Source organism: Fukomys damarensis, unplaced genomic scaffold, assembly GCF_012274545.1.
Source record: "Fukomys damarensis isolate Sample0158 unplaced genomic scaffold, DMR_v1.0_HiC HiC_scaffold_5, whole genome shotgun sequence".
Taxonomy (NCBI): domain Eukaryota; kingdom Metazoa; phylum Chordata; class Mammalia; order Rodentia; family Bathyergidae; genus Fukomys; species Fukomys damarensis.
In genome coordinates this window covers 75337163-75356305 of record NW_022900917.1, presented here as the reverse complement: position 1 = coordinate 75356305, position 19143 = coordinate 75337163, and the positions used below count along the sequence as shown (strand labels likewise).

The 19143-nt window shown below is 51.5% G+C and overlaps 2 protein-coding genes across 6 annotated transcripts in view; one reads left to right on the top strand and one right to left on the bottom strand.

The window, feature by feature from the left end:
- The window catches only part of Tg (thyroglobulin), a 203508-nt gene that overhangs the window by 56562 nt on the left and 127803 nt on the right, over positions 1 to 19143 (bottom strand). The window lies entirely within an intron of this gene.
- The window catches only part of Sla (Src like adaptor), a 54497-nt gene that overhangs the window by 33539 nt on the left and 1815 nt on the right, over positions 1 to 19143 (top strand). For 3 of the 4 annotated variants that reach the window (XM_010629587.2, XM_010629586.2, XM_010629588.2), the window contains exons 3-8: positions 1649 to 1746; positions 10803 to 10902; positions 11705 to 11791; positions 14165 to 14268; positions 16309 to 16440; positions 18222 to 18354. In XM_010629587.2, the coding sequence (XP_010627889.1) occupies positions 1686 to 1746; positions 10803 to 10902; positions 11705 to 11791; positions 14165 to 14268; positions 16309 to 16440; positions 18222 to 18354 (617 nt within the window). In that variant the 5' untranslated portion in view covers positions 1649 to 1685. Of the gene's footprint in view, positions 1 to 1183; positions 1747 to 10802; positions 10903 to 11704; positions 11792 to 14164; positions 14269 to 16308; positions 16441 to 18221; positions 18355 to 19143 lie in introns of those variants that run through there. The other variant, XM_019208234.2, reaches the window with a different exon arrangement.

The following is a 19143-nucleotide window of genomic DNA, read 5'->3' as shown; positions in this document are numbered from 1 at the left end:
CAGAGAATACTATGCTGCATTAGTTTCAGCTTTAAGTGATAAGTTGTTAATGTAAATATTTAGAGTATATGGACTTTAAAAGAAAACCACTCAACCTGATGGACCTTGCTTCTTAATATGCTAAGAGTCCCACTTCACAGCACTTGTGCTCCAAAACGAGGCAGGATGCCAACCTCCCTCTACTTCACCTCAAAGGCCTCACTGTCCCAAACGGCATAGACCATTTTGGAACCTATGCAGTTGACTCTACTTGCCATTTTCAACTTGCTTTGGTGTCAGAGCCAAATACCCAGAGTAGAGACAATGCTGTAAATGTTTAATTTTGATCTTTTCCCAGGTGGGCAATATTGGCATGATGCTTTTCCTTTCTCATCAGCCAAATGGCAGCAAGGGAAGCAACCCTCCCCCTACAGTGTTCTGTGTCACTGACCTGTGACGTCTGAAGGTCAGGTGTGGGTAGTAAGTGTATTTGGACTTGTAGTTTTTTCAGTGTGTAATGGGATTATTAGGGCATGGCCCTGGGTGGGGCAAGGAGCATTGCTGCAGGATCCCAGGCTGGGTGGGACCTTTGCAGACTCATGAGGCTTGACCACAGGTGCAGACACGGAAAAGATGGGGTGTGTTTCTCATTGGCTTGGGCACTTCATGGATGTGCCCTTCTGCTGTGTTTCAAGCGTCCTGTGAAAACACAGCTTCCTCAAGGCTCCTTTATGTAACCATCTATGTAGCTTTCAAAGAGCTTGTGTGAGGGCCCAGAATCGGGGTGTTTATCATGAAGGATAGAATCTCACTTCTGTGTGTACTTTATTATCTCTGTTAGTTTTGTAGGCACAAACTGAAGCTGTTCTATTATCCTCCCAAACTGGCAGGACAAGGTGTACAACTTGCTTGAGGTCAAACAGCTTGCGAGTGCCTCGCCAGAATTCTATGTGGGGTGGGCCCTGGGAGGAAAAACTGTTAGGCGGGCAAGCTGGAGACTAAACATCAGCAGTTCAAGTCCCAGCCCCACCTTTCCCTGCCTTGTGGCTCTGCACGGGTCACTTAGCCTCTCTGAGACTCAGTTGCCTTCCCTGCAAACTGAGCTTATGGATGCAGTGACCAGATGGCATGGTAGATGTGAATGCTTTGGTCACACTACAGCATGCCGCCAGTCCCAAGTGTCATCAGAAAGCTCTCCTTAGCATCACTTTGTGAGGGCGTGTTGGAAAATTCCAACAGACAAGAACAGGTAGGGACAGGACCCCCTCCACATCCCTTGGGGGCCTAAAGTCACATTGTGTGCCCTGATTTCACACAGTGAGGACGCTGATGGCTAGGGTTTCTGGGCACAGACTCTTGGGGGCCAACTGAAACACTGCTCAGCTTCTCACACAAACACAGCCTGCTGTCCCCGGTGAGGGTGCAGAAGAATGGAAACTTCTACCACCAACACCACTTGCTAGCAACTTCCCTCTCTGTGGTTTTTCTCTGTCATTCCCTTGATAAAAGGACTTGAGCTGCGCAAGTGTAACCAACACAAATAGCATCTTGATATGAAAACAGACGCAGGCTGCCTGGGAAAGGATGCACGATGCTCTCTAAACTGGTTCACTCTTCCCCCAGGCACTCAGGGTGCAGCTGACTTCCCCTGTGTGCCCTTGTACCTTAGACTTCAAGCATCTCTGGCAGCCCCAGGGAACAGAGACATGGGCAACAGCATGAAATCCACCCCTGCGCCCCCGGAGAGGCCTTTGCCCAGCACAGATGGTAAGTCTGCCTTTTCCTTTGATGACATGTTCCACTCTGCCCTATGTGGGTGCTGATCCTTTTGCTAGCTGGGATTCGCTGTACTCTACTTTGTTTGTGGTTCAAATACTTAATGATTGAAAATGTTAAAAAAAAAACTGGGTCCCTGGTAGCATCATTAAGCTGTGGACATTTTGAGATGGATCTCTGAGCTTGGTTGGTTTAGTGCCTTTATTTTATAGGTGTGGAAATTGAGCTCTCTCTGTCCCAAATGTAGTTTGTGTCCATTAGCAAGTCACAGAGTCAGACTTCTAACCCAGGATCTTTTGAGTGTGAAAGCCAGAGCCCTGGCCATCGTTCCCTGCAAGACTGTGACAATGTTATTGTCCACACAGCCACCTCTCAGGGTCACCTCCTGAGCTGGACTGTCCCTATCACATTCCCAGAAAAGAAAGAGGTCCTTGTGTTCCACAGAGGATGGCAAAGTGTCAAACATTCTGAGGCTGGGTACCAGGCTAACCAGCAGTGGCAAGACACCCTGAAGAACAAAAATTTGGTCAGCAAGTGGCCAGAAAAGGGGAGGGACCATCAGCGAGCAGAGGCAAAGGCTGCACAAGTCCCGTGTTCTGGGTCGGCCATGCTGACTGTTTCTGCCATCCTTACCTTTGTTTGTGAAGATTCCAAATTCAGGCAGTGTGTGTGTGTGTTGTGGTACCTGTGTGGGTCCTCTGGTGAGGGCTGGAAAGGGACATCATGGAGGCCAGGGGAATTCCTAGGGGAATCTCAGGGCACTTCTGGCTCCCTCCCTTCATGACAGCATCTGGGGGCTGGTGTCCATCTGGCAGCACAGGTGACCAATGCCCAGTTCCCTCTTCCCCAGTGGCACTGCTCTGGCGATCACAAGCACAGATGGCTTCTCTGTCAACATGAGCGTGGTTCCCGACTGCCTCTAACTACTGCTCCATCTTTGGCTTCTCTGCCCCCTTTACAAAGTAGCCTTTTCTCTCTGCCAAAAGCGGAGCAGTACAGCTGCCAAAATGGTTCAATCCCACAGCCTCTCAGATGGCCACGTGAGAAGGAGGACAGTGCCTCCCCACGCCTTTGCAGGCCAGACTCAGGAGCTCCTAGGGGCCCAGCGACTCTCTTCTCCGAACCAGAGAGAAGCACAAAGAACATCCCCAGGCCCAGGAGACTGACCCTGAGATGAAGCAGGGCCGAGTGTGGCCCTCAGGCTGCCACCTCCCAAGCAGAGCTCACCGACTGGCCAGGCCCTGGCCTCCTCCTGGCCATGCCTGTCACTAGAAAACTACCCAGGCTGGCTCAGGGGCACCCACCCAAGCCCATTTAGAGTTGTCTCCTCTCACCCAGAGCAGAGGTCCTGGCATGCTTGAACAAACCCCATGAAAACATCAGCCCCCCCCCCCGCAGACTTGCTCATTTGCCTTTATTTTTTAAATGCAAATGTTCCGAAGTAAATTTTTCTCTTTCCGTAATGTGGGTGGGAGGTCACCTCTAAAAAAGGAGGCAAGGGGTCTCCCCTACTCCACCCACTGGTTAGGAGAATTCCCCGGGCCGTACCCAGTTTGTAATCCAGGCAACCACATCAAGCATTGCTGGGTTGCTTTGCACCCTTACCTCTGAAAAGTTTCCTTTATCTTCAGTCCTGACTTTGTTTCCTCTTTTCTCTTGCCCTTACCGACTCAGGGAGGAGAAGTTGGTGAGACGTATGCTGCCCTAATTAGTTCCTGTCTACGTGAGGCAGAGCATAGGTCTCTCACGAAAGGAGATCCTACGCAGCTATACTTGTTCAGCTCCTCTTGCCTTCCAGGAGGCAGAGCCTGGCTTGCTGGTTGCCTTAGACCAGCACACAACCAGAATTCCTCTGACATTAGCTTGAGTGACAAAAGGTTGAAGGCTCCAAAGCCCCTGGCCCTAACAGGCAGCAGCAGGGGCTGACTTTGGGACCACTAGCTTGGATTTCAGATAAGTGAATCTCCTGAGCTTCAGGGGCGATCCTTCTCCCCTGAGCCAGGGTTATGAGCACTTTGGAATATGGCTTTGGCCATGTGTCTCCTCCTAAATCAAGCTTTCCTTGTTAGAGTAGCCCCAGAGACTGAAATCACAAAAGGCCAGAAATAGCAGGACTTGCTGGAAACAGGGCAGGTTTCAGAGGCAAAGTCCCTCCACTGACTCAGTGATGTCCCTCTCTCGGGACCCATATGACCTTAGGGATTTTCAGCCTCCCCCAGGGACTCAGTGGGACTGGAGAAGGAATCACTCCCTCCCTCACCACAGCTCACTGGTAAATGAAGCTGTAAAGACTTCCAGCACCACGCTTTGGGAGGTCCACCTGCACCGGGCTGTGTCTACATGGCCATCCCCACAAAGCGGAAAAGGGTAGAACTGGCCAGTCCGTGGCTTGTCTCCAAGTCATGCCAACGAGTGAATCTTCTGTACAACCCTCTGTTGTCTCCACTCTCCTCCTCAGCGCCTGTGCAGAGCTATAGGACACTCCCCACATAAGGGAAACAGCATATTTCCACCTTACAAAGACAGTCACAGCTACTATCCTCCCCTGGCCTTTCCTTCCTCCTTCTGATCTATAGTGAGACTTCACCACCAGTGCTGGCCACGCAAGCCAAACCGCATTCAGGCCCCTTTCTACCATGCCAGTGTGGAAATCACACCCCTGGGGCACTGACACTGCTACCTGCCTATGGAAAAAAAGAGGGGTGAGTGAAGCCGGAGGGGACGAGGACAGAGAAATCTCAAGATCCACCCTGGCCTTGGTATGTCCCTGAGCCCGCAACGTCAGAATTCCCTGGGAAGCAGTGAGCAAGCAGGTCCGTCCACCCCAGACCTGCTAGCCAGACCCATGAAGGTGCACAGCAGCAGCAGGATGCATTCTTACTGATTTCTGGCAAACCATAAGCCTCTAAAGCTGGGGACCACAGGTCAGCTCCTAGCCCTGCCTCTGTGCAAATGTACAGTGAGAGAAGTGAGTTCTTCCCCATTTATCTGCGGATGCTCGGTTGGGAAGTGGGAACCGACGCAGAGTGACCCAGTGCTCACGGGCCAAATAATTCCAGCTGCCTCATGTGCACGAACTGACACATCACACCTGCAATTATATGTCACCTACAAATTACATGCTGTGTGTGAATTCACACATATAAACTATTAATTCGTGTGAAGGCCCACAATGTACCACATTTGTCCGAATTTGCAGTGGAGGAGACTGAGGCAGAGAAGGTCAAATGACTTCTTGAACCCATTTGGCTGGGAAGGGAACAGAATGGATGCACAGCCAGAGGCCTGAGCCTAGCATCCCTCTTCACCATCACGTCAGGCCAGAGAGGGCCAGCTCTCCGGAAGCCTGAGTGTCCTGATGAGGACAGGCTCTCTGGGGTGAGGAAAGTGTCCCCAGTCACCAGGCTCCCATGCCTAGTGAAGGATCCCACAAACAGTCAAATGCATCAGATCGCAGGAGAGAGTCTGCATTCTTATTTGGGTCCCTCCCACTGCCAGAACAGGGATGGTGTCCATGATCACTCAGCTTTTATGTCATTGGTATATCTAGGGACTCTCAGTATAACGTAAGTGGCCGATCAAATCCAGGATTTCACATTCTCAGAACAAGGTGACAGTTTTTAAAAGTTAAGTGATGTTAAGAGAAATGTTATTAGAGGCCAACAGCAGTGTAGGTGGCACTAGACTCCAGGGACAAAGGAGAGCAGGTGGCCAGGACATAGTGCTTGGCTAGGAGGTAGCCATGGTCTGACTCCTGCATGTGGCTGCTTTGCTGGGTGGCCTCAGGCCAGTCTCCAGATCTTGCTGAGCCTCTCCCCTGATGCCACCCAAGGTGGCCACTGCCTATCGGTGCCACAGAGAGGGTCTCAAGAGCAGCATGCAGCCCAGCCTGGCCTCCCAGGCTGGTCCTGCTGCTGCCAAATGTAAACGGTGACAGGAAAGAGAATGGGGGACTGAAGGCAACTGAAGTCTGGGAAGCCCAAGATAGTACCCACGGTGAGACTCTGGAGCCCATAGGTCACCTCCTCCTGCTGCTCTATGCCAGCGTCCTGGGCCCATGGAACCTAAGGGCATGGAGATTGATGCCAATGCTTTCAGGGTTGGTTTGGGTCCAGTCTGCACACTAACACATGGAGAAACCAGAGCATGGGCAGAAAAGTGCTCTGGACAAGTGTGTTTCACCTTACATATTAGCAAGAGGCTTGCGGTGACAACGGAACCTAGTAGGCTGTCCTCAGCCAGCTGCCAGCACCATCAGATTGTTTACTCGTGTACATGAGCAGTTCCCTAAGAAAATTACTGAGAGTCGGGCTGCTGTGACCCCACTGAGCCCCCTGAGCTTGTGCCTGACACAGGAGAATGTAAATCAGAAGTTGAAATCACAGGGCTGCCCGGGATGCAGGTGCCAACTATGAAATTTCACTGGAGTTGGCCCTGGTCTTAATCTGTTAAAGGCCAAGTGCGGGTGAGGCAGGGCCCAGAAACTAAGGGCCAGGGAAGCTTTGTGCACAGTGAAGCTGTTAACAGCAAGCATGGGCTCCCAGCCTGCAGGCAGATGAAAATCACACACACCCAGGTGCTGTGGCCCATGCCTGTAATCCCAGCACTCCAGCAGGCTGAGGCAGGAGGACTGCAAGCTCAAACCCAGCCTGGGCAAGTTACTGACTTAACGAGAACTTGTCTCAAGGTAAAAAATAATGAAGGATGGGGATGCAGTTTAGTGTGAAGAGCCTGGGTTCAATGCCCAGTAGTACCAATTTTTTAAATTATTATTATAGCAAAGAAACACAGACATAGTGGAGATGGCTGCCCCACAGACAAAGCAGGGGCCAACTAACCCATAGTCAGGACAAAAAATACACCTTATACTTGTGGGGTCCCTTCTCAGCTTCCAGTGCACCCTGCTTTTTCACCCTGGGAGAGCATCCCTCGCTCTGTTGGTTAACAGTTGCCTCCTGTCTCCCTCTCATCCCTCGAAGTGCAGGCACCTGCTCACTTCCTATCAGGGCTGTTTCCAAGTCCCTTAGCTCCCTGACGCACACACCCTCCTGGACTCTAGATCTAGGTCCCCCGGCTCTGAGCCATTTTCTGCAGCTTCTTCACTATTTGGCTTTGAGCAAGTGACTTAACCTGCTTCAGCGTCCTGTTTGCTCCCTGCCTCACAGAGGCCCCCAGCTTTGAAATGCTCCTGCTCTGTCTGGTGCTAAATTCCTCATGGCAGTTGCTCCTTGGATCTTCAAGTCAGGGTCTTTGTGCTGCAGGGTGGGACAGCACTTCCGAGAGACAAATGTCTCCCTGCGCTGCACAATTAATTATAAATGGGACCTGCTGAGGGCATTTTCAGCAACGGAAAAGAAATAGGAAGGCTACTCAAAGAATAATCAGGTGCAAATGGGCCTGCTTAAAAAAAAAAAAGATACAATATCTGTGCCCAGTAAGCGCTGCCCAGGGCCTCTTCTTTTTCTGGACTCACTTCCTACTCTTCTGCTCACCTGATTCATTCCCCTTTTGGGCTGTCAGCAAATATTTAATATTTTGAATTTCATCTTTGGCTCTCACCCCTGGAGTTTGTATTTAGATAAGAAGGTGATACGATCTGTTCAAATCCACAATACTAGATAGTTTCAAAATTTGGGAACTGTTGGCCAAAACCAGTCTTGGCTGTGGGCCGGTCACCCTGCCCCACACGACAGTGGCACTGCCTGTCACTTATGGGGACAGGCTCCCTGCATCACGATGATGCATCAGGAGTCTTTAACCCATCAGCAAGGCAGAGTTGGACATTACTCACATTCATACGTCAAGAAATCAGGTCCAGATTAGTTCAACTTAATCTGTCTCCAAATCGAAGAGCTATTAAGCAGCGGAGGTAGATTGAAGCCAGGTCCAGCCGACTTCAAAGCCCATTCCCTTTCCATAGATCTCTGCTGAACATCCCCCCTGGATTTCTTCCATGCATGGCACATACGTCTTCACTTAATTTGGACCTTGTCATAAAACTTCAGTAACCCCACCTATGTGCTCAGTGCCTCTCTCTCCTCATAAGGCCTTTCTCTGCTCTGACTCAAAGGCTCAGCTCTCCCCAGAAGCAAGGGGCCAAGGAAGTACACGGTGATAGTGGCTGAACCTGAAGAGTGAGAGGCCATTTCCTGCCTTGCAGGGAGCAAAGCTCAGAAGGGACGTGGGAGGGGTCCCAGGAGAATGGCATGCTTAGGATGGTACCTATCCCTACAGATGCACCTGCTAGTGACTGTTCTTCCAACACTCACAGGGCCATGGGTGAAATCTCCTGCAGAGAACCAGGCGTCCTTCATCAGATCCCTAAACAAAGGTTGCCTCACCGAAGATTATGTGACTTAGACACAAAAAACCATTATGGAAATTCCACAGGAAACTTCTCTGTTACTGTGCAGCTGAGACTCTAACTCCATCAACCTCTTTTCCTTCATTGGGACAATTATTTTTATAATGATTTGGCTTTTGTTTTTGTTTTTGTTTCTTTCTGTTACTTTTTTTTAAAACATTACAAAAGAGGATTGTTCTCTCTTGAACCAGACATCAAACCGCAAACTGGGATCTGTGTCAGGGTCTATTCTTGTCACAGATAACAGCACGCATTGCAGCTCATTTCAGCCCTTGTTTTTCAAAGATGGCTCTGAGAGGCTGTCCACCCTGCTGCCTACCGCAGATGGGTCCCTTCTGCCTGCACTGCTTTAACAAAAATCAACATAAAGGCCTTTCCTGAGGGTGCAATCACCCTCCGCTTCTCCTGGCATTCAAAGCACCTGCCTGGAGCATCTGAGAGAAGATAGGCTGTGTCCTGGGTTCAGCATGCAAGGCACAGAAGCCACAGGTAACCTGTTGCCTTGCTGAAACTCACAGCAGAGAGCCACACAATCGTGCAAATACAGCCTGGAGCCATTGCTTCAAAGGAAAATCTCAGGGGCTGACAGTGAATATAGGAGAGTGAATATAGGAGAGCAACTGCCCCTGGGGAGGCCCAGGTTGATGCAGCCAAGGAGGAGAGGGGGCTGAGCCAGTGGGTCCAGGCAGAGGGAGCAGCCTATGCAGAGGCTCTGAGGACCCCAGGAGCCTGTGAGTCTCAGGAAGTACGGTCACCCTTATCAGAGGCAGCTGAGTTAAGCAGTGGTCCTTTCACATTCAAGGCCAGTAGAGCAAGTAGAATGGGTCTGTCATGAAGGCATTTCCAGTGGGTCATTTTCCAAACTAGGACACCAGGTGCATCTATCCTTATCCCTTTGCCTGTGACAGCCTGGCTTGACATACCAGGAAGCTAAGTGCATCGTGAGGGTAGGCCCCTTACTGGCTCAGCACCCTGCTAAGGCCTGTCTGCCCTCATCTTGCAATTTCATACCCTTTTTTTTTTTTCCTTCCAATTTGCATAAAGTTCATGCCCCACCAAATCAGGATCCGCCCACTGTTAGAACTCAGGGCTTGTGACTTCACACCCGATACAACTGTAGTGCTGTCTGCTGGGGTGGGGTCTAGACTACACAGAGGGAGAACTGCTCTGAATTCAGAAAAACAGGTTGGGAGGTGGGATGCAGCAGTTTACAGGCCAGCTTACAGCCAGAGAAGCCAGAGGACTGACGGGGTCGGCCTTCCACGCCTGAGAAACTTATTTCTCCGCAGTCCTGCTCTGGTTCCTCTGCAGTACTCAGAAGGACCCTAAATATCACTTTCGGTTTCCATCTCACACCAGGAACTCTTGCTTTTACGTAGTTCATTGTCTCCAGCTCAGTTTCCCTTCGTGAAGAGCACAATTGTGTGCACTGTTCTACCACGATAACTTGTTTCCGGTTCACTTATCAATTGATGACCAAACCTTTTACTAAAAGTCTCACTCATTTTTCTTACTCATTCCAGCGTCTAATCTCTCTTTTTGACTTGGCCTTTTCCCAGAGACTTCACAGCTAGAGATGCGGAACATATGGGTATAAGAGGCAGGGACTCACAGTCTCAGAAAAGGGGCTCTGCATTACAGAGAGAGGCCTGTTGGGGGCATCCAGCCTGATGCCTCAGTGCTGGGATTTGTCCAGAACTTCCTAGAGCAAGGGATGGGAAGAGCTTGTGGGGGCAAACCCTGGGCTCCTGGTCCATGCTCAGCAAGTAATTTCGAAGTGGATGAATAAAAGTGTTCCCAGAACTATGTGCACAGTCACTGAGACAGCCGCTGGAATGAAAATCATCACAGCAAACAGTTAAGGTACTTGCTGCTGCATATCATTCCCCCCAAAATATATTCTGATATTACTGTCTGATGCATACAAATGATGGCCCATCACTAAGGATGCAAAATAGATACTGCTTAGTGTCGAAAAGGAAAATCACCACTTTATCACTGTATATCTACTGTAAGCTGTGCTCATGTAGCCCTGATAGCATTCCTTCCTTTTCAAAACTTTACCCAGATTACTTTCAATAAATCTACAATGAAAAGTCCTTTTCTGCCACCCACTTCACCCCCAGCAAAAGTCCCTGTGAAGGAGATGCCAGGCGGGGCATCCCGGCCTGCGGAAGGAGGAAGTGCTATGTTCTAGCAGACCTGGTGCTTCCTGGTCCTAGAGGACCGTGAGAACTCCTTGAGCCACCTCCAAATGCACAGATGTGGGGACCACAGGCCCGGGACACATCGGGGGAGCTTGACAGCACTCCATTGTGCATGCACCTCCTCTTGCCTCATTGTAGAAGGACCTAGAGTGAGCTATGAGCCCACTTAAAAGCCAGGGAGATGAATGCTGCTGGGTACAGACAAGATCCTGTAGCCGATGGTGGGTTCAGCTCACAGATCCCCATTTCCCAGATGAGAGCATCGAGCATGGGAGCCAGCCAGGCATGGGGACAGAAGTATGTCACTTGCCCTTGGGCCCTTGGTGCCTTCTCCAAGGAGGGCAGCCCTCGGCACATGCTGCACCTCCAGAACATACAGCATCCCCAGCAGAAGTCCCCACAGTCTGGCGACCCCCACCCAGGCCTGCCTTACTGCTCTTTGTTGTTGAAACAACACTCCTCTGCTTGTTTCCCAGGGCTGGAGAGTGATTTCCTGGCTGTGCTGAGTGATTACCCGTCTCCTGACATCAGCCCCCCGATATTCCGCCGAGGGGAGAAATTACGTGTGATTTCTGAGTGAGTTCACTTTTAAACACTTTTATGATCCCCAAGACAGGATGAACTCATCCTGAGTGTCATTTGGGTTGAATCATCACAGTTTTAGCCACAGTTTCCCAGTTCTCCATGCACCCCGGTCTTACTGCAAGGTGAGAGATTTGGCTCATATGGTGACCTCCACCCCATTTCACTGCCAGCACTATAAAACCATCAGTGCCTTCCCATGGCCTGCTGGATAAAATTTAAATTCTCCAACTTGCCTGTAAGACCGTATAAGGTCGAAGCTTGATTCTTTGACTGGCCCACCTCCCCTACACATGCAGTGGAACAGCACATACCCGTGAAGGCTGGGAAGGAGGACCCAGGGTCCAAAAACATTTCCGCCGGTGAGAAAACAGTATTGTCTGCCATTCCTGCAGCCTCTTCAGTCTGATTCCAAACAGTCTGCAGGACAAAGCAGGAGCTCCAAGCCCCTTTCGCTTTGGTCCTCGTTGAGAGGGTCATAGTAGACTACCCAGGGCAAGTCAACCCCATAAACAATTCTTCTAAAGCCTCCAAAATTGAAGCAACAGTTAAAACATCAGCTTCTGGACCCTGAAAGGCAGCTACTGAAACATGTGGTCACCTTGCCATGGGGCCATGAGAAGATGGATATCTATGCTGTGCAAACAAAAGTTTTAGACACCGAGGTCAATATGGCCAATAGCAGATCTTAAAAGAGGAGGTTCCAAGCCACCACGGGCTCAGTCTGTTAGCTGCCTGCATTTGTCCTTTGCTTTGCCATTAACTTCTCCCCGTCCTATATGTTCTGTCCCAACAGTGAAGGAGGCTGGTGGAAAGCCATTTCTCTCAGCACCGGCCGAGAGAGCTACATCCCTGGAATCTGTGTGGCCAGAGTGTACCATGGGTGAGTGGACTTCTCAGAGAGTCTCATTAAGTCATGGTGTCTGTGCCAAGGGCTCCTGGGGCAGAGACTCCAGCCCGGTGCAGTGGGAAGGGAGGCACCCAGCGGAGGTGCACTCTACTTCCGCCCCATCCGTGTGGAATGTTGGGATATGGATGAGTCCCTTCTGCTCTTTGGAATGGGCTTCCGCAGGGGTGAAATGAAGGAAGCACCTTTCAGTCTGAACACTACGTTCCTGATGTTCAATGATCAAGTCCACTTGATGCTTAAGGGCTATTTTTATAGGATGCAGCACACTATGGTAGCTAAAGCCAGTTGGCCTGGGTTCAGATCCTGCTTCTGTCACTCACTGCCCATATGATAGTGAACAAGCTATTCGACTTTCTATGTGTCATCAGTTTTCTCCTCCCAACTGCCAGGCAGAAAGCACAACAGAGAATGACAGGGAGAATGAGGCACACGCACATGACCCAAGTACGGGGCTCTGAGAACAGGACAGGGCGACACCCCTGGGGGCGCTTCAGGGAGCACCGTGGGAACAGTGCTCTCATCAGATCCATATCCAGTAGCACACAGGACGCTCACTCTGAAAGACCAACAGAAGAGGTGAGAAAAGAGGAGCAGCAGAGGCTTGGCCAGGAAGGAGAGAAAGGGGAAGGAAAGTCCACAGTAAATGTGTTTATACCTTCTTCCCACCCAAAGGGCTCTGTTTCTCATGTGGTCATCTGGTGACACAACGATAACCCCCCAAATGTTTGAAAGGCAGGGATGTGGTGCTGGTATTTATTATCTTAATCATGAGCACTAGAAATCACCTTCATGCTTTGGATGAAGAAAGTGAGCTTCAGCAGGGCAGGCACTGCCACGTGGTCACAGTGTGAAGGGTATGTGACTATGCACGACTCTTGCACCCGTGGCATCTCCTGGAGCTGCTCATGCCTTTGGCAAATGAACACTAACATCCTGCTAGAGCTGCAGGAGCCAGGGAGGGTGGGACTCCAGAGGAGAATTACCATTATGACCTTGTGTGGCAGCCAATCTAGTAAATGCAAAAAGATGCCTTAAAATACGGAGCAGAAAGAAAGGCAGTGAGATACAGTGTTTATGTGTCCCCAGAAGTTTGCTCTCTCCATTGCTGATGTGGTAACTTAGGGAGAAAAACCTTACCTATTTTAGAGAGTTCACAAGAGGATTCCCTTCCAAGTGCTTAAGATACTGTGCGACATGCAAATGAATCAGCATCCCCGCATGGCTGTTACTGTCTTCATCTTTGTGTAAGGACTTGAGGGCAGAAATGTTTGTCACACACTTGAAAACAACTAATATCCCATGCATTGTGCAGCACAAAGGGAGTACTTGAAATATCTGGCCAAACATGGCATAGTCATGACTTTAACAGTAAGTGACGCTGGGGCTGGAGTCTTCTCGCACCTGTGGCTTCGACCTGCACCTGCTGTGCATCCTGGCCAGTGCCAGAGGCTGTGGCTGAGCCAGGTATTAACACAGATCTGAAACTGAATGAGAAGCCAGGATCCACTCACTGAAAATACCGCATCTGTTAATAAGTGATTTGCGACTGCTTCCCAGGAAGTGCCAGCCACTCCCTAACAAAGCGCTTCCTGCCAATTTCAGACCTGGCAGACCCGCATCTGAAAAGCGAGTAGGGGCTGTTTCACTTGGGACAGAGATTCTTTTGAGTTGAGCGCAGCCCCCTAAGAGTACTTGCAAGTGTCAGGTCCCCTTCGCAAGAGAACCTGCCACCAAAAACCTGGGCTTCAGGGGCATAGCTGCTTTTTCTTCCTGTTAAGTGAGAACAACACAAAGCACAAAGCCACGCATGGCAGAGTGACAGGTGAATTCAAATGTGCCACACCCGAGAAGGCTAAGGAAATGAAAGGAACAGGGTGTGGGCTTGTTCCATAGGTGAAATCATGGGCCCCCTTCCTCCCCTCCTGTGTCATGTCCGCTGACTCCCTCAGAACATCTACCACACACAGCACCCTGGACATCATAGCAGAGTCCAGCAAGACAGAGGCAGGGGGCTGCTACACAAGGGGGACAAACTGCCACCCAGTACACCGGGCACTTTTGCACACACATTACTGAACATGACGATGGTGCTTCTGGCTGACATTTGAGAAACACATGAAGAGGAGGGGTGCTGCATCCGTGCCCTTCCTCTGGTACCTGGCACTTCACAGACACAGGCATGTTATTTCAAGATGGAAAACACGAATGCAGGAATGAATGAACACTGCTCATTAGCCACTCACACGGCTAATGGACTGGAGCTTTGTATTCTGTGCATGCTAATGGTGTGTTGGTCTTCGTGGGCCAGCACACGTGGGCTGCTCACGCTGTCTCTCTCCTTCCCAGCTGGCTGTTTGAAGGGCTAGGCAGAGATAAGGCGGAGGAGCTGCTGCAGCTGCCAGACACAAAAGTGGGCTCCTTTATGATCAGAGAGAGCGAGACCAAGAAAGGTGAGCAGCCTCTCTCCACCCTCAGCCACAGCAGGCTCTGTTCCCTTGACTCGGGACAGGGCTCTGTTTCCTCTCCTGCTGCGCAAACACAGATGGGCCCATGTGGTCAGCCGCCCATGGTTCTGCCTGCCTGGGAGGCCAGCATCACAGCAAGGCTCCTAGAATAGGCGAGCGGGTTGGCTAGGAGCGGCCCCAGGCCCTAAACCTGACTGTGGGCAGGCCCTGCTGAAGAATTTCTATGAACAGAGAACAAAACCCAAAGCCAGGCTGTGGTGCGCTAGGTCAGGGCTGTCTGGGAAGCCCTCCCCAGTCTGTGGCCTCTGTGACCTGTTCTCTCATCTGTGACGTGGAATGAAAGGCCCTATTTTATAAGGTTGTGGTGAGATTCAAAGGCAGTGATATTTGCGGTGCTCTTGTGGTGTCAGGGCCTCAATATCAGTTCCCTCTGTGCCTGCTGTGAGAGGGGGCAGCCTGAGGTGAGACCAGGCAGATGTGGGGCCACACACTCGCTGCAGTCTCCGTCTTCAGTCTCCCTCACCACTAGAGACAGAAAGAGTAGGGTCTTCTCCATGGTTCAGAGCAAGAGCCCAAAGTCTGGTTTCAGCCGTGAATCACTAAGCCATCTCCTAGGTTCGACTTCCTAGGACCTGGGGTCAGTGGGCAGGGGGAGTTATTCCTTAGTGCCACGCCTGTATCTAGGGGGGTTCAGTCACTACTTAGGGGGACCCTCCCTACTGAATACTCCCTTACTGAGTAATCACAGAAACAACTATTTAAGATAGCATGGATTTTCCAGCTCTCAACAAGCTCTTGGTTCCCTTGCTGTCAAAAAAGAGAAAACAGTATTTAAGAGCATTCTTCAGGCACCTACTGAGGGCCAGGGTCAGGGCCACTTGGTGCCGCCATAAGGGAGCAGGAACTTACACGTGACTTTAGGAGCCCCAGAACAATTTTCTATGAATGGCCTGTGTATGTTGGGGAAGTTGAAGCTCAGAGCAGAGGACAAACACTGTGCACCTGTGCCCCGGGGCCCAGGAGCAGGACACCAGACTCAGGCCGGAGGCACAGAGAAGTGAAAGGACCTCTCGGAAGGCTGCAGCTCTTCTAAAAAGAGTGCAGTGCTCTAAGGAAGCCCTGCAGTGGGGCGGGCAGGGAGGCAGCAGGCCCCACTCCCCGGGGTATGCAAAGTTCTGAAGATTTTCCGCTCTCTGTGCCTGGCCCCCCCAGCATGCTCCAGTCCCATGTAAGTTATGCGAAGTTGCTCAGGGGTGCATTTGCAGGGCAGGCCTGGGCCTGGTGAGGTCTGAGCCTGAGAGGGCAGGGGGAGCCCAGAGGAAGTGACACAGAGGACAGACACCAGGCTGCAGGCCCTGAACTGTGTGCACAGAGGGGCTCAGGTCCTCCGCTGCTCCAGCTCTAAGCTCTCCAGGCACAACCCCTCCCAGGCCCCTTCGGAGAATGAATGAGAGCATGTTTGGCAGCAGCCTGGCCCCTGCCTGGCACAGACAGCCTGGACTTAAGAAGGTTCTGACTTCTTCACCCCTTGCCACCTCCTGAGGTGCTTTCAGTCCTTGAACCCACAGTGTTACATCCAAGACTCCCTCTTCCCACTGGAGGAGATCCAGGCTAGGGGAGGTGAGAGTGCCTGCCTGGGCCCTCACTGACCATCAGGGCTCAGGACTCTGATGATGCTTTACACACGTTTCCTAGGGATGCCCAGAGCGCTGTCCTGACCACCACTTGCTCCGCATTCCTGAGACAGGCAAGCTTAAATTGGAGGAAGGAGGACCAGGAAAGGGGCCACAGCTGAACCCCACCTTAGCACGTGGCCTGGGGGTATCCAAGAAGCACAGAGCCTGACCCGGGGGGTGACTGAGCTGGGAACAAGGTCACATGGCCTCAGCTGCTGCTCACACACCAGGGCCATGTCCCTCACTCCTCCATGCTCCTGTTCCACCTCAGCGCAGATGGGCTGGGCGCTGGCAGCCCTTGGTGGGGGCCCTGAGCGCCAGTAACCCATCCCTCCCGCCCTCCATGCAGGTTTCTACTCGCTGTCAGTGCGACACAGGCAGGTGAAGCACTACCGCATCTTCCGCCTGCCCAACAACTGGTACTACATCTCGCCCAGGCTCACCTTCCAGTGCCTGGAGGACCTGGTCAACCACTACTCTGGTAAGCCACTACCAGCACGCCTTGGGGCTGCAGGAACCACGCACAGTGCCGTCAGCCTAGAGCAAGGCACCGGGGTCACCAGTGAGAGCCTGAGGAGCTCTCTGCCCACCTGAGTTTTCCATAGTTTAAGGGCAACAAAATCCCACGCTGAAGCAGACAGCCTGTGAGCACCACCTCTGGGAGCAAACAGCACCACATTTCAGGTCCACCCCACTCTCTACAAGTCAAACCACTCAGGACACCCCTCAGTCCATTCACGGCCACGGAAGACTCCTACAAAGAAAGTGGCCAGTGGAATGGGGCTTCTGGGGCTCTGTTCTGAAATGCCACTTGTTCCCCCTTTTCTGCTGGTTGAAAGGTCAACATCAGCCCACCTCTGAAGGAGCCACAGGAGTTGGAGTGAGTCGTCCCTCCTCTGTCCACAGAGTGCCCCAGTTTCTCTCCCTGGTCTACTTAGCCTGTCCTAGTCGGTGCTCCTCAGAGAGCTCCTGGAGATGAGGGAGGGTGTGTAGCCATTCCTGCATCCTTCCTGCACCCAGGAGAGAGGTCGGGATTCCCTATGCTGCCCAGGATGGAGCACCCTCACGATGGCAGATGTAGGGGTGGTTTCCATGGCATGATGTGCATGGTCAGCGGGGAGAAAGGTCACTGAGATCATGGAAACCAGGAGCTGGCACTTTGCCCCATGGACAAGGGAGAAGTTGGAAACAGTTGACTGAATTCCCACACACTAGCTCAGGCACCCCCATGTTTAGACCCTGCTCCCTGGGGGCCGGGCCACTCTGGGCTGGGTATTTGCCTTTTGGAGCCTCATTTTCTTCTGTGTAACTGTGTTCTACCTGCCAGTGGTGAACAGGGAAGGTGATGAGGGCAGGGCTGGCTGCTGACCTCAAGTGCTTCCTGATGGCTGCCACTGTCCACTGGGCAGAAATGCCCCTGTCCCCCCTCCTGACCTGTTGCATCAGACAAGGGAAGTTGTTCTCACTCTGCTGGCGTTTTCCTTCTTTGGTTCAGGATGTCTGACCTTGCACCCGTGGATACCTCGCTAGGATTTGTTAGGATTTGGGGTCTTGGATTGAAGACACCAAGGGAATTTCGAGGAGAAAGGAGCCCTTGGTGCTACCCTGACCTGTGAGAAGCAGCAGGTGACAAAAGAGCAACGAGAAGCAGGTCCAAGCTCAGATTTAGGCTGTGAGCACCTTGGGAGAATGCTGCCCTCTCAGATACCAGGTTCCTGTTCCTAAAAGGCTGTGGAACTGCCCCTGTGCGGAGGATCACATGACTGTTAAACAGTCATTCACATATCATATCCAGCGCAGCCTGATACATGGCAGATATAAGAATGATGACAAATGTGATTTCTGTAATACCCCAAAACCTAGCTGCTAACTAAAAATGAAAGAGGAAGGGAGTCCTGGAAACAGCCCCTTCTTGCTGGGTTTGAGTAAGTCTTGTTTGTGGTATTTGGCTCTTAATAACAATCATTGAGGGGTGTGCAAACCAGAAGTTTTGCATAGACAAGAGCAAACACAATTTGGAGGCTTCCCAGCAGGGTTCTTAGCAACCAAGGCCAGGAGACTGCAAGCCGAGACCCCCACTGGGCTGCAGGGAGGATCTGACCCTAGGGCAAAAGATGCCTGTGGGGTTTCTCTGCCTCTGCAGATAACTGCAGGGGTCCTCTCCCCATGCCCACAACCCTGGGAGCTACACTGTCAGCCTGGCATTCCACACCAGCTCTGACCCTGCCCGGGCACTGACTGCTGTCTGCTTTTGCCCCACAGAGGTGGCCGATGGCCTGTGCTGTGTGCTCACCACACCCTGCCTGGCGCAGAGTATGCCCACCCCTGCAGTACGGGCCCCCAGCTCCCCTGTCATCCTGCGCCAGAAGACCTTCGACTGGAGAAGGGCGTCCAGGTGAGTGTGCACGCCCTCCAGGCCAGGCGCAGTGTGCTGCCTGCCACACAGTGACCCCAGGTGCAGCAGGCAGAGCCCTGAGTGGTGGCAGCACAGAATCCCACAGACTCAGCCTCCAGGGCCACACGGTGCCAGCCTCACCACAGCTTCAGTGCCCTGCTCCACACATGGAGTCCCCACACGCAGGGTTAATCTGCCTTTCCTGCCAGAATACATACCACCTCGGCTCTCCTGTTAGGGTTCTAGAAAGTGAGGCACAGACACATCTGGTGTAAACTTAATGTCATTTAACATCTCTCCACTTAAATAATACCCAGTTCTAGGGCGATTCATCTTTCCTGAGAAAAGAAAAGCTTTGCGCTGATTCATTTTGTTTATTTCACTTGTAGACTCCGGGACTATATCTGTAGCATGTGACGGATGGGTTTTCTTATTCAGTGAACATGGATCCAGGCATCCCATTGGCAAATTCAAAGAAAATCAGATATTAGAATCGCATGGAAGTTGACTAAAACTGCTCACCCTTGTAAATAGCGTAAAGATATATTCATTGAGATTTACAGTTACTTTTAGCCATCTGAGAAAGTAGAGATTCAGAGAGGTTAAGTGATTTGTCCAACATCACAGAGCCCACAGCACCAGAATTAGAACAACACGTTAGAGAAAAACTAACCAGGCTTTTGATTGTTTTTTCTCCTCTTTCTCCCCTTCCTTCTTTCTTTTCTCATTCTTTGTTCCCCCATGCCCATCCCTGTCCATGTCTCTTCCTCCACCCTCTACTCTTCTGAC